Genomic DNA, 14,367 nt, shown 5'->3' on the forward strand with positions numbered 1-14,367 from the left:
TCTGCTGCCCCACAAAAGGCCTCTCCTAGACCCCTTCCCAAGTTGCTCAAGTGAACCACAGGCAGAAGCCTGTCGTGTAGTTCTGTTCACTATAATAAAACACCAAGCCAGCTAACTTTAAAAAGAGGAAATATTAGTTCAGTTTTGGAGGTTCAAGGGCATGGTGCTAGCACTGCTCAGTTCTCCACTGCAGCATATCCTGGCAGAGGTATGTGTGGAAGAACTTAACTTACACTGCCAAACAGCAAGTCAGATAAACTAGGGTCCCACAATCCCCTTAAAGAGCACACCCCAGTTATCCAAGGAACTTCCACTAGACCCCATCACCCAAGAGTTCTACCACTCCAGACAGTGCCACCCCAAGGACTAAGTCGTCAATCATAACGGGCATTTGACCACATGCAGATCATGGCAAGGCCCTTGCTATCCCCTGTACCATCAGCTGGAATATCCAAAGTGCTAACCAGGCATTCAGCAGGTCCCTCTCACGCCATGTCTGGTGTGTACCTAGAATGTCACCACACCCTGCTGTGCTAGTGAAGCCCATGAATGCCAAAAAGCCCTGGAGTTGAGGTAGTTGGCTCTCAGAGAGCAAGTTGAGCCTCCTCAGGGGCTGTGCCTTCCTCATAGGTAGTGAGAAGTCCCTGTGCACAGAACACAAACCCATGAAGCCTAATTTCCAGAAGAAAAAATATATATTCTTTTACAAAATTAAGGAGACATTGATGAAAGGAAGTTAGAAAATCCCAATGGGCAATCTGAGTTGGAAACTCTCTGCTGAGCACCACACTTCTGGGGAATTTACACAAACTGTGCTTCCAGCTTGGGAACCAGTAGACTCAAGTGGAACTGAAGAGTAGCCATGGTAGAGTCCTACAAGACACAGCAGTATACAAGACCATCCCAAGGGACGAAGCATTGGAAACTGTAAAAGTATTGTTTCCTGTGTTTTGAATTGTGACTGTACAATAAATCACTGGTTGTTTTGGCAAACAGGCAATCCTGAACCGAGAAGTATAAAAGTCACGGCTTCATTTGCCTCTGTACCAGCCTACACTGTTAGGCTGTATTTCACCAAGTGGCCAGGGACATGACAGACAGCAGCAACAGTGTTCTGGCGTCTCGGGCCATCTCTTCCAGACAGCTCATCTTTAACAACGATGTCTGAAAACACTTCTAATGACATTTTCCATTTACATTTTAAATAGATGTTTAAAATGGAGGAAAAGCTAATAGCAGGTAGTTATTAGACACAAAGTACAACTTCTGCCACCTTGCCCCTCTCAGATCAGTTGAGGAAACAAGAATCTGCACAATTACATCCGAATGTTAGACCAACTGAAATTCCTGTTCTGACATCTGGGGTCAAGGGGAGTACAGGGATGGGAATGAGACCCCCTACTCACCAGGAGCCGTCACTGACCCCGCCCCACCTCTAGCCATACCATGAACAGACAAAACTCATTTCTACACACACCAATGTGAAAGTACACAACAGCACGTTTGTTTTAACTGGCACTGTTTTAAACAAGCACTGTTGCTCTTCCAGCAAAACTGAACAAGAGGAAACGACAATGTCTGGGACCCCCTCACCGTAGAGCAGGCTCCTATGCCCCAGAACATGTGCTGAAAGGGGGTGGCTCCTGACTGGCGAGGACAGACTCACAGGCTTCGTGACCAGGTGGGAGGAGAAATTCTGGGCCACCTAATAGGCATGTACCCGGAGTTGACTTTCCTGCATGAACGTCTCACCTGGTGTGTTTTGCTTATTTAAGCAAAATATAAAACACTTTCATTTATACCCAAAGTAAGATGTGCACATAATCTTTCCCTTGAGAATGAATCACTGCATAAAGAAAATTTAAATTAAAAACTTTCCAAAAGAAAAAAGTTACACCAGGAATACTGTATCACTACAAATTTTATTCAGAAACCCATCTTTGTGTTTTTTTTTTGTTGTTTTTTAAAAAAAATTCCCATTATGAACTGGTTTGATCAATCAACTACAACACTTTCTAGCAGACATACGGTAAAAATGGCATGGCTCAGAATCGCCCAGATCTTTCACGATCTCTCGATCGCCTCCTGTCACGCTCGCGGCCCCCACCTCCTCCGCCGCCTCCACCACCACGACCACGGTCTCTGGACCGAGAGCGCCGCTCCCTGGATCGGGACCGGGACCTGTGCCTGCAATCAAGGAAAGGAACATGCAATCAAGGAAAGGAACATGCAATCAGCACCGACACTCCTGAAAATGCAACAGCCAACAGCCCTTTTGAAGGGAGAAGCGCTTCAGATAGTCTTGGGACAAAGATATGACCCCTCCACCTTCTACGTCTTCCTCCAGTAACAACTCACATGACCACGGGAAAGCACCATAATACATGATCCTGATACGCACCCTGCCCCCAACTCTGACCAGGCCCTCCCCCCCAGGGACACCCACTACTGAGCCCAGGAGGCCTATTTTGGGGCAGGAGAGCAGAGTTCTTTTTCTCCTCTGCTTCCTGTTGTTGGTAGCAACAGAGGATCCCCACTACTCCATTTCCTGACACATGTTTAACAAGAGAGGGATGAGAACCCTTCTAAGATCAGAATTCAGCCTAACCAAAAGCGTGACTCTTCCTATTCACCACTAATGCCTTGACTTTCTCTGCTGTGACCAACTGCTGCACCCAATTTTGTCAGTAGTAGAAACAGAGAACTGACACCCATCAAGAGAAAATGAAGCAATTCCCCACAAAACCAAAAGGAACCAACAGGCACATGGTACTTAAAGGAAGCTACAATACCTAACTGGAGAGTAAACTATCGCACACACTGAATTTCAGTGGTCTCCTTCTTAACATTTCTGGTGACTAAGGTTTGATTTCCACTTCAGAAACAAAATCGTGAACATTCTTCAAAAAGCATATTTCACATTAAAAAACAGAATACACGCACATACACATAAATTTTAAAGAATGGAATGAAGTCTGTTTAGTCTTGGGTGAAATTAAGTTCTATAGCACACATGTTGTCGAGTACTCACTTCTTGCGACGGCGCCCATACAGCTCCCGCCGCAGCTCTCTGGAAATAGGCTTGAGATGCATGAAGTTGCAGAAGCCTCCTCGTGTGCACTCTCTGTGGGTCAAAGCCAGAAGTGTGTCATGCACTGCGAGGGCTGGAGCATGCGCAGCCCACACGTGGCTTTGCGGTCTGCCCTGCACTCACCCCATCTCATATTGGCGGCAGCAGGCTTCCCTGAAGTCGGTCACAGGAGACAGCTCAGCATGGATTGGCTGTCCATTAAACCAGCGGTTATTCAGGTCAATCACAGCCTTTTCTGCATCTTCCTCACGGCGAAACTGGAAAGACAAAAACAAAACTGCTTGCCACTCACCTTAGTAACACATTTTCAGTCATTGATCCTGCTACATGTTACACACTGAGGTGAAATTTCTAGGATGGAATAGTGGTGCAGAACAACTGAGAAGTCAGAAGTCAATGGCTCCCCCCCCCTTTTTTTTAACTATTAATTTCATTATAGCCCAAGACCATGCTAAATGTTGCATTCATTTTCAAATTCAACATGCTAAGAGCAAATGTGATTGCATAGGCAATGCATTTTACTGAACAAAAAGGAAAAAGACACAAAACATAAAGTTGCCCCTAGTCAAAACAGCTCTAACCCAGTTATGTCCCTTGCCACAGTGATGACAACCATGGTGCACTATCCTTCCTCCCAATCCTGTTGACAGGGTGTAGGCTGGCGGCCTCCAATCTCAAAGCCACGACTGGGAGTGCTGAGTTACCACATCAAAATTCCTAAGTTCCCACATTCATGATCTTAAGGCCAGCAGCTCAAAGGGCAACAGTCCTTGGTCACCAGGCTCTGCCAGCCAACCAGTGTCCTACCTTGACATAAACGTTCCCCACTAGGTGATCTCCTAGGTTGTCACAGACGTTCATTTCCTCGACTTCCCCGTACTTCTCCTCCATCTCTGTAAAAACCTCCTGAAGGGAGAATACAGTGGTTTAAGGACTATGAAATAGCCAAGCCTTGTGTCACTAACTGCACTCAATGTGTTCAGGGGGTGAGTGTTAATCCCTCCAAGCAGATACGGTGAAGAGGTGTGCAGTCCATGGTCTCACCTCAAAGAATTCATCATAATGCTCCTGCATCTCCACATCGCTCACGGCACCTACAAACAAGAGAGATCTTGCTGGTTAGAAGGCGGCTGTCCAGAACTCTCCTCTTTAAAGTTCAACTGCTACATTGACACACACGATTGTCTAGAGGAACAGCAGGCCAGCGTTGCACGCTACAGGAGCACCGGCTTGCCAGTGACTTAGAGCGTGCTGAGACTGTGAACGCCCGGCAGTCTCAATTTTGGCTACTAAAAATCACAACCAGTTTTAATCAGCATCAAAGGGCTGTATTTTCAGGAAATGCGAGGGAAGGGTGACTCTCAAATTAAGACATTGTCAAGTTTCCTTCCTTTAAGATTTAGAATAGAGGTCAAGTAAGCACACTACTTTTCCCCTTTATTAAAATAAAAGCTGAAATCAGGGCAAACGATTAAGAGCTTATGTGCCTAACTAGTTTTTTCTATACATTACCAGCCACAGAAGGCTAGAAAGTTCTTTCTGATGCGATTAAAACCCAAGCGATCAGAGACTCAGCAGGACCATTAACCAGTTACAACTTCAGTATTTTGGATGCCCCAGTAAACGTAAAGTCATGATGCTTTACAGAAAAAAAGCATTCTTCTTTTATGCCCCAGAACTATTTTTATCAAGTTCACCCTTCACAATTCACATGCACTACGTGAGATCATACCCATTGCATGGATAATTTTACAAATTTACATTCTATTCCCATCATCATTTTTGCTATCAAATTTTACTATTCTAGAATTCTGGAGTTCTCCTAATCTAAATTTGAGAAATCGTAAAGCTGGCAGGTCAATGAAGTCATGTTCCAAACAGGTAGGTCAGGGCCAAAGGTCCAGCTGGCTTCAAGGCTGGGCTGGCTGGGTCTCCAATTGTTACCTTCCACGGCCACGCTCCTGGATGAGAGGTTAGCTGACAAACCTCGCTACCTCACTTGGTGCAGCCCACCAAGGGCATCTGTGATTGGGGTGTGTGACTACACAGACTGGGCTGCCTTTGAGCTCACTCAAAACCCTTTTTATTCATTCTCAAAGATAATAGCTAACTTATCTTCTATTCTGAGAATAAGTCCTCTTTTTAAATTAATGGAGGCTGTTGTATTATTTTTGAATTTCCAGAAACTCAGTTTGCCTTATAATTCAAGACTGAATGAATGTGCTAGGCTACACCTATGACTTCTGACAGCCAACCTGCCACTGGAACCACAAAAGGCCCAACTCAGCTGTCAGGAGCACCGGGTCCCGAGTGGAACTCAACACAGCAGGAAGCCAGAAGCCCATTCCAGGGGTGGATTTGAACATTATTTACAATACATTTCCTTTTCCGTATCAGAAAGAATGTGAAAAGAAAAAGAACTTAAAGTTTTAGCAGCTTTGAGAAATTTTTTGTGGTAGTTCTTTTGAACTACTGGCTACACTCATTTTGCTTAGAATTTTTTAGTGAAAATAACTTGAAAGGCAGAGATCGGTACATAGTAACCAAATAGAAACTACTTAAATGACTCAGTATATTTTAAATAATACAAATTTTAATAACACAAATTTAAAAAACAACTAGTTTTCTTAGAAGAGTATCACTCAAAAACTGGGACTCATGTTTAACTTCAATTCCTGCACATGAAGCTAATTTTCCTAGGTATGAAAGGGCAGAGCCAGTGATTTCATTTAGGAACGATTTTCTTTTTAAAACCCAAAATTATAAATGCATTTAATTTGTACAATCTGGATGGACCCCAGAATTGGAACATTTAGTAACAGCTAAACTTTCAGTTTGTAGCATATGCAAAATAAGAGTACTGTGAATTGCAAATAAAGATACAAAGAAAACTAATGCAACACTATGGTCAATGAAGCATACGCAGTCCCCAAGTGAACAACCAGGGCAGAGATTTATTAATAACTGTTAATCATCTATTTCTCATTTATCTTCACCCCAGGGTTAACAAAATGTTAAATGTTTATTTCCCTCCACTACTGGCACCTTATTTCTTTTAAAAAGCGAACAACCAAAAAACAAAACACCAGGTATTTTAAACCAAGGATTACCAAGTAAATCCTGCAACTACCAGATTCAGGGAGAGAAATCTCTATCAATTGAGTATTAGCATACAAAAACATTTAGCATCTCAGCAGGAAGTATACAAGAAAATCCCATCTCACATGGAAAGGTACACCAAGCACCCCTACTTGAGGGCCAGCTCCAGTGGGCAATGGCCCCCTGCCCCCAGGACCATTTACCCAAGGTAGGTTACCCTACAATGGAGAGGTTCAGGTTTAAGGGTGTGCTTGATTTAGGTCTGTGCTATCCAAGGATAGCTTTATTAATTTTTACTTTAAAATAAACCGGTGAGAGGTCTGACCCTTTGGTTTTGACTCCTTATTCTAACTAGAGTCCAGGAGTTCATTTCAATTTACCCACAAATGACTAATTCCCAATGGTTCTACTGCTGGACACTTACAAACATCCACTCTATAAATATTCACAACCTAAGCAGATTTCCCAATACAGGAAGAAACTGGTAATGTTTACTGAATGCCAGTTTAGAACTGTTTCCCCACTGAGTGCCTTTTATTTCCCCCAAACAGCACTTAACTCCGGCAGTTGGAGATTTTATCTAGGCAAAGCAGGCGGCCCCAAAGTGTCTTGCGCCTATCTGAATGGAGTACACCACACGTGTGGAGGAAAACTGAGAGGTCTACAAAAGCTACAGACCTTCACTGGATAATACAGAATAAGCTCTTGCAATTAAAAGACCTCCAAAATGGAGTTTTAGTGAAAAGACTAATGAGAAAAAAAACCTAAAAAAATTCAAATCAATTTGTTTTTGAGAGTTCAGAAAGTGAGAAACGTTCAGATACTGCTGCTCTTAAGAGGGAAGAGCAGAACTTGAACTCAATCCCAGGATGACAGTCCAAGTGAGAAAGAAAGAGCAGCAGGTCCGAACTGTTTCAAAGGGTGCCCTTTCCAGTCACTGTTGCTCTGGCACAAAGGGCCGGAGTTCAGATCTCCAACAGAGGCTTCCACGGGATCAGTGGGACACACTCCTGCCACCTCTAGTGAACGTGGTCCTCGACACTAGCACAGCAGACCAGATGGAGTGGGCACTGAGCTCTGACACGCAAGCCCAGGGAACCAGGGAAGGAACTTGTATGAACTTACAGCGCAAACCGTCAGCAGACTGGGAAGAGTTTTGAGGGTTACGGTAAATGTTCAAGAGGGCAATGGTCTGAAATACAAAACGCAACAACTTTATATTACGGAAAATTAAATGTAAACACTTAACCGGTTGCCTTTGGCGATCGCTTCAGGTGAGAGTCAGTGCTGAAAAAAGAGGAGGTTATTTTCTTCAGAAGCAGAGATGTTCCCTTAGTTGGTGGCTGTCTTGATCTACCCTAACACTGCAGTGCAACAGAGATCTCATGAGATGCCAATACTGTACTTCTGTTTAGAGAATGTAAAAATGCTCCACTTTAAAATTCCAATCCAAGTAAAAATGCAAATAGCTTGCCAGGTGACTACCAGTGTCCTCAGGTGTGACAGAAAGCTTAACAACTGAGAAAGAAAGGCACCTCTATAAACGGGTGAAAAAATTCCTAATAATTCGAGAAATACAATAATTACATTTCATGAAATCTCCACTTCCTAGAGGAAAAATTATAATGGTGAAATAGAACCCACACTTATTGGGCAACTTACCTTGTTGATTTCCTCAATATTCCTAGCATTTTAAATTTTACAGAAAGAACTTAATAAAGGCCAGGGGTTCAGTCACTGTAAAGACCAATGACCGGCTATTAACATTAAAACCCGTTTCACGTGGACGGACGCTCTCCAGACAGATGTCAGTCAATGGAAGAGGTCGCCAGTGACCCTTCCTAGGAGAGCCTCCTGAACATGGCCCATATCAAGTTCTGGCTGTGTGCGCCACGCTGTTCCAGCACCTTGTCCTGTTTGCAACAGCTCTATGTCAGCAGCTCAGAGCCAACATTATGTCTCAATTAAGAGTGGGCTCTTGAACACCATCGTTTTAAAAAAATTTCTCCAACTGTGGGACTTACAGTGTGAGCCGTCAGCCGTCTGTGCACTGTTTTGGGGATTACGATAGATGTTTTGAATCAAGATGGTCTGCGGGGAAAAAAAAATAAAAAGGGGAATTCTACTGGCTGCTGTGCATATATTAGACAATTGCAAAGAGACAATTTGTTTGCAAATGGCTAAACGTTTGTTGTTTTTTTCCCGCAAGTCAGACACTTTGTCTTGTGCAGAGTATACCAAAACCATCATATTATGAAAACAGAGTTTGAGCAGTGACTTGGGTCAAGTCAGCCAGCAACCAAGAAGAAACTGTAACTGTTGTTTTGTGGTCCCCGTTATCAATAGTAAAGTGCTTTAATACAAGATAAATAATAGAACACTAACATTTTCTTGTACTTCAAGCCAGCAGACACGAAGATGTCAAAAAAACTCACATTATAATCATATTCCCCACACAAAATTATTTTTCTCTACCAAATGCATAACTCAACTGTATGCAGTACATCAAGTTCTCTGGTCTTAGCAAAACAGGCACACCAAGTTGTCATGGATACCTGACTCTTATTTACACTTTCTTGGTGGGATCTCTGTTTACATAATACAATAGTTAAAACATTTGCTCTTTTCCGATCCTTCTTTTAAGGAAAAAAATCCTTTTAGCCCTTGTGCTTTAAAACTGGATCAGGCAGACTTGAAACCTTACACTGTACCGTTCTTCTTAAAATCAAGTTGTCTGAAAAAACAAACCATGTTTGAGTTAGTAAGCTAATATATTACATGAATCTTGTCCACATCACTGTAAGAAGCTTACAAAGAAACCCACCCTGAATTATGCTAGAGATTTACAAGCTGAACCAACACACTGCATGATTTAGAAAAATAAATATTCATTCTTAATAACAGGGGTGTGAAGAAAGCATTTTTCAAGTATTTTAGTCACCCAGTCAGTTCTACTCTATCTTTAAAGAGGCATGGTACCAAGGGACGTTCCTGCAGGCCTGAGCTGGAACCCACCTGGAGGAAGGGCTGAACTCAGAACGCACACCCTGAACCATGAGAATAAAACAGCCACCTTCACTCAGGGCCCAGCACCCTCCCTACCCATCAGGGGCTACCCTGAGTCAACTCATCTTGGGCCTTGGAGGTTTCCAGAAAATTGATTCTACACAGCTTCTTCAGGGATCACGGGTGTGAGCACTGACTACAAGCTAAACAGAGCCTGGATACTCAATGATAAAACTCACTACAGGGCTCCCTCAGGCAGTGGCTGTTTGCTGCACGAAACTTCAAATAAAGGGGTGAAGTGGTTCCATTAAAATTGGGGGCAACTAGGATTACCTCCAACTAACAAACCAAACCAACACAAGATACTGACCTCATACTGCTGATGCCATCAAATTTTAATGGAAGCACCTCCATGTTCTAATCCACAGTATTCAAATCAACTTCACATTGAACCTCCTGAAGAGATCAATGATTCAGAAAGAAGAAAAATCAAGTGTTCTGGCTCAGTTAAAGGGCATTCTTAAGGAGAAAACAGCCAGATACCTGATGTGCACTTTCCCCAGAATAAAAAACCGGGGTAGATTTCAAAGACTTGGTTACTGCACAATCTATAGCCACTAGTTGGGGAGACTTAACTAAATAATTCAAATTAAAACACAATAGAAAACTTAAAGCAAGTTCTCTGATATTTCAAAATTCACAAAAACAAACAGGGACATGTTTGGTTATTAAAGAGGAGATTTTTGTTACACTAACCATGTAATCATGAGGAATGTTGTGAGGAAAAAGGCATTATGTGCTTCTCTTTTAAAAAACATTATGTGGTAAGGTTTTCCCAGATACTTAAAACATCAATGTCTCTCTTCCAACTCACTTCTACCGGTTGATTATTTAAAGAATACATCCAGTCTGTGAGAAGGATAAATCATCAACAGAAAGGTGTGTATTCAAGGCTGAGTCCAGCAGCTTCTGAGAGCTATGCACTGTAGCCACCAAAGGGTCCAAGTGCACCTTGTGTATGGGGTGATGAGAAAGGGGCTCCTCAGTCTCAGTCCAGACAGACTTAATGGCACTTTCTGCCACTATTAGAAGTATTCTATCCTTTCAATCCATCAGTAAACCCTTGTAGGGCACAGATCCTTGCCTTTTCTTCAATCTGCTAAATGCAACTATCAAAAACAAAACAATCACCAACCCCCCCCCCAAAGATTGAACTCAGCTCAAGATAACAGGCATCTCTCAATTAATTGAACAGGCCTGCTATGGACAAGGTATGCTTATCTTCTACTATTAAGTTTCATCTTAATGGTTCCAACATGGTGCAACTTGCTGCTTGCTCAACTTGGGGTGTAAAAGTGGGAACTTCTCTGGGGTATCAGAGGAACTCAGCAGCACAATGTGTTGGCCTGCTGACAGACAACCGTGCCAACATCCCTTGTCCAGTGGCTGAATCACTCTACTGTCTAGAGAGAGCAAAGAGCAGAAAGCCCACTCTTTATCTACCACAGCCTGGACAAGAGGTGCAGTCAAAGCTGGCATTTTCCTCACCAAACCACATATATCAGGGGAGGGACGGCAGGGCAGTGAACATCAGTCACAGCCAACACAAAAACATTTAACTTATTTTTAAAAAGTTTCTCTAGTAAGAAGAATAAGGGACCTCCCACTATGGGTGGTTCACCTGCTTCATTCTCACTTAAACAAAAGGACACATGAACACAAATACAAAATAAAACAAGGAAAAAAGACAATATATGGAAACCATTAAGTGCCTCTGAAAAATACAAAATTTTGGTAAATTTACATGAAAACAGAAAAGAAAAAACAAACAAACCTGGCTAAAGGTCGGTTTATTGTGCAACCGAGAGCATCTGTCTCCATGACGACATGCTCCAATTTTGAAATAAAATGAGCAGTTGACTCTGCAAGGGAAAACAAGAGCTGATTATTTTACTGTGACAATATCAAAAGGGAATATGCCATTAACATGATATATATATATAAACCATCCAACTACTTTCCTTTTACTTCACAAAAGCGCAGACAGTTTTTCTGGGTGGCACTTTCCTCTTCCTTGCAATATCTTAGGATTACTCTTTTTCACTTTCACTCTTCTGGTTTTTCTTAATTAAATCAAGTATTTAGTATAAGTTAAACCTAAGCCCTATCCTCTATTTTGTCCATGATAAAATTCTGGAAGACACCAGCAGGGTATAGGGAGAAGAGAAACCCCAACTCTACCATCTGCCTGGCTTGGACAAGTTCCCCACTTCTGCAGGTCACAGATGCTGTCTGTAAAATGAGAAGGAGCCAACCTGACACTGTTCTCTGAGAATCAGATACAACATATATGTACTTCATACATAGGACTCATTTAGTACTACCACCAAGGAAAACAGAAAACAAATTTCAGGTTCTCCTACAACCCATAAGACCAAGAGAAAATTTACAAATAAGTATGAAGTAAACAGGAAATCAAGGGATCAAGCATGTCTTAGAAACTATCTCAGATCATCTCTGTCTCTACTATAAATACATTGATCACCCAGAACAAGTTGCAATCAGCACCTGCAAAACCGTAATGCCAAGTAATGTGGCGAATCTGTGAGGAATTATGAAATTGTACTAGATGGACTTCATTCAAGTTTCACCTTGCAGAGTGAAAGTGCTGCTCTATAGATGCAATTTTTTAGCAAGGACATGTTCAAGAAGTCAACCCTAATGGCCTCGACTTTCAATGAAACATGATTGATTAGCCATAAAGATTGTTAGCTATTACCAGACAGCAATCAAGATGGGAAGGTTTGTGAATTTATCAAGAAAGGAAAATAATCACTATGTATAATTCTCAAACTTAGAAGTAACTCTGACTTTAGATAACCTAACTTGATCAGATAATAACATATTAATGAACTCAAGTGAAAATAAATACCTTATTTAACAAATATGTCAGAATGAGCAAAATCATTGCTTGAACAATTAATATTCAATTATCCCATAGACATAAAATAACCCTTGTTCCTGTACTTCCAGTGATGGGCTTTCATTTCAACCAATTCGCTATTTAGAGATTAGGGGGCGGGCAGGTAACTTTAGTGATTTTCTCAGTATAACTCCGGAATGAAATGCCATAAGAAAACAGGTTTACTACCACAAACAAACCACTAAAAAGGCTGATTTATACTTGAAGCTAGAAAATGGCCATAACTTAACGTGCATAGTTACATATATATTTTTTAAAATTGGTAGAGTAGTCCCACATCTATCTTCTAGCTTTAATTAAAAAAGGGGAAAAAAAAGTTAATAGAAACCATAGCTTTCATTTTTTAGGAGCTGATCTTGTTTCCTGAAGTTAAGCCCATGCAACTCCCTGAAATGAGCACATAAGTGACCTAGATAATAAACTTTCTGAATTGAAACCATGACGTGTGATTCTGCCTTAAGAGGCAGAAATATGCCTAAAGTAGGAATGTAAAAATGTTACTGGAGTAACAAGCCACCCAGGACAGCCTCTCACAACACCCAGCGACAGCACACAGAAATACACATGAAAAGGTGAACTGATGTCCCTGGTTCTGCATGCGTAAGTCCTGCAGCTTCCATGTCCAAGGACATATTAGGCCTGTTTCCCAAGCCACCTCCTATACCTCAGAGCATTTAAGATACACACTCTTCCACAGCGTTTCAAATATTTTAAGGTATTTTACTTTAATTAATCTTGACACTCCCTCCCACTACAATCCCTAAAGACAAGACCCAAATTTTATGAATCTCTGAGTTCCCAGCATGTCCCATAGCTGATATCCAATGTATGTTTCTCCAGTGACTATGACTGCTGATTCTGGTGTGAGATTTCTAGAAAGAAATACATCCCCTCTCCCAAACAAGACAGGGGATTCTATCCTGTGTAAAGAAGACATTTGACAGGGCAGCCTCCAGCCTGGAAAACAGAAACATTTCAATAGTATTTGAAAAAGTGGCATCAAATAATATTATCTATGACAAATTTAGGGGCTTACCAGAAAAAACAGATGTTTGCATAAGCTTTGCATGGCGCTCAAGAATGCCAAGACGGTTACCACTTACTGGGAGTAGATTATGCCAGACGCTTAGGCTTTGGGTTTTCAAAGTAGGAATTATCCTTCAAAGCGTCTGGAGACTTCTCTTTACCCTAAACTTCAGCCAACACACTGAAATTAACACGTGCCAACACGGCCACCAAACACAGCGAAATTTGATTCTTCACTTTTAACCTAGCAGCTGATGAGGGAAGACATGCAACCTTTACCGGGAGGGAAAAACACGAACCCCCAAAGAACCCCAAACTCTGCTCGCATCGGAAGCGCGACTCCCGAGCGCGCTCCGGGAGCAGGGCCTCCGTGGCCGCGGCGCCGCTAATCCGGCGTCTGGCTGCGCTTTCCCACTTCAGGGTCGCGCCGCCGGCCCGCCATGGCTGGGGCGGGCAGCAGGCGGGCTCCGCGGACCTGCCCCGACCACCGCGACCCCGTGCCGCCGGCGACCGGACGCTGGCGGGGCTGGGGTTGGGGCCGGCGTGCCGCAGGCTGAAAGTTGGAGAAAACGAGTCGGCGCCGGCCGGGCCGGGACCCTCGGCGGCCACGGCGGGCGGGAGTCCGGCGTCCAGGCCGCGGCGCGCCCCACCCGCCCGCTGCGTGGCCCACGAGGCGGCGGCCCAGGCGCGCGAGGCCGGAAGGCCGCGCTCTGCCTGCCGCCCGGCCCCGCGCCCTGCCCGCGCCCAGCCCGAGCGCCGGAGGACGGCCCTCACTCACTTGTCTTTCTCGGTGCCGAAGATGGAGGCCAGGTACTCCGCCATTTCCCACCCGCCGCCGCCGACACGGCTGCCGACGCCGCCAACCCTGCCGACGCCCGCGGGAGACGTCACCGGACGCGACGACGCTCCCGCCCGACGTGGCGGTGCTACCCAATCCGAGAAGGCACCGCCCACGTGTGGGCAGGACTCGGCGCATGCGCACACATCCTTCGCCCCGGGGGCTCGTGCGCCCCCTGCCGGCGCCCTGCGACTCTCGCGCCCGCGCTCGACCTGGGCCGGGCCTGTGCGCCACGCCGCTTAACCCGCGCTGAGCGGTTTCCGCCAAAGTCGTCTCGGGCTCCGCGCACGGCGCTGAGCTGGCCTTCCGTCTCCGGTCGCCTGC

General features: G+C 44.0%; 1 protein-coding gene across 5 annotated transcripts; it reads right to left on the minus strand.

Annotated features, from left to right (window-relative positions):
• Positions 1 to 1,903: 1,903 nt before the first annotated feature.
• U2af1 (U2 small nuclear RNA auxiliary factor 1) lies at positions 1,904 to 14,143 on the minus strand. 5 transcript variants are annotated; one of them, XM_078044717.1, is made up of 8 exons: positions 13,984 to 14,143; positions 11,031 to 11,118; positions 7,316 to 7,382; positions 4,136 to 4,185; positions 3,899 to 3,997; positions 3,215 to 3,348; positions 3,032 to 3,124; positions 1,904 to 2,187 (listed from the first exon to the last, which is right to left on the minus strand). In XM_078044717.1, the coding sequence occupies exons 1-8, from the start codon at positions 14,025 to 14,027 to the stop codon at positions 2,046 to 2,048; spliced, it is 717 nt and encodes a 238-aa protein (XP_077900843.1). In that variant the 5' UTR covers positions 14,028 to 14,143; the 3' UTR covers positions 1,904 to 2,045. The 5 variants fall into 5 exon arrangements, with proteins under 5 accessions (XP_077900843.1, XP_077900844.1, XP_077900845.1 ...); XM_078044718.1 differs by lacking the exon at positions 7,316 to 7,382 and adding an exon at positions 8,215 to 8,281; XM_078044719.1 differs by lacking the exon at positions 3,899 to 3,997.
• Positions 14,144 to 14,367: the final 224 nt, after the last annotated feature.

Source organism: Ictidomys tridecemlineatus, chromosome 3, assembly GCF_052094955.1.
Source record: "Ictidomys tridecemlineatus isolate mIctTri1 chromosome 3, mIctTri1.hap1, whole genome shotgun sequence".
NCBI classification, from domain to species: domain Eukaryota; kingdom Metazoa; phylum Chordata; class Mammalia; order Rodentia; family Sciuridae; genus Ictidomys; species Ictidomys tridecemlineatus.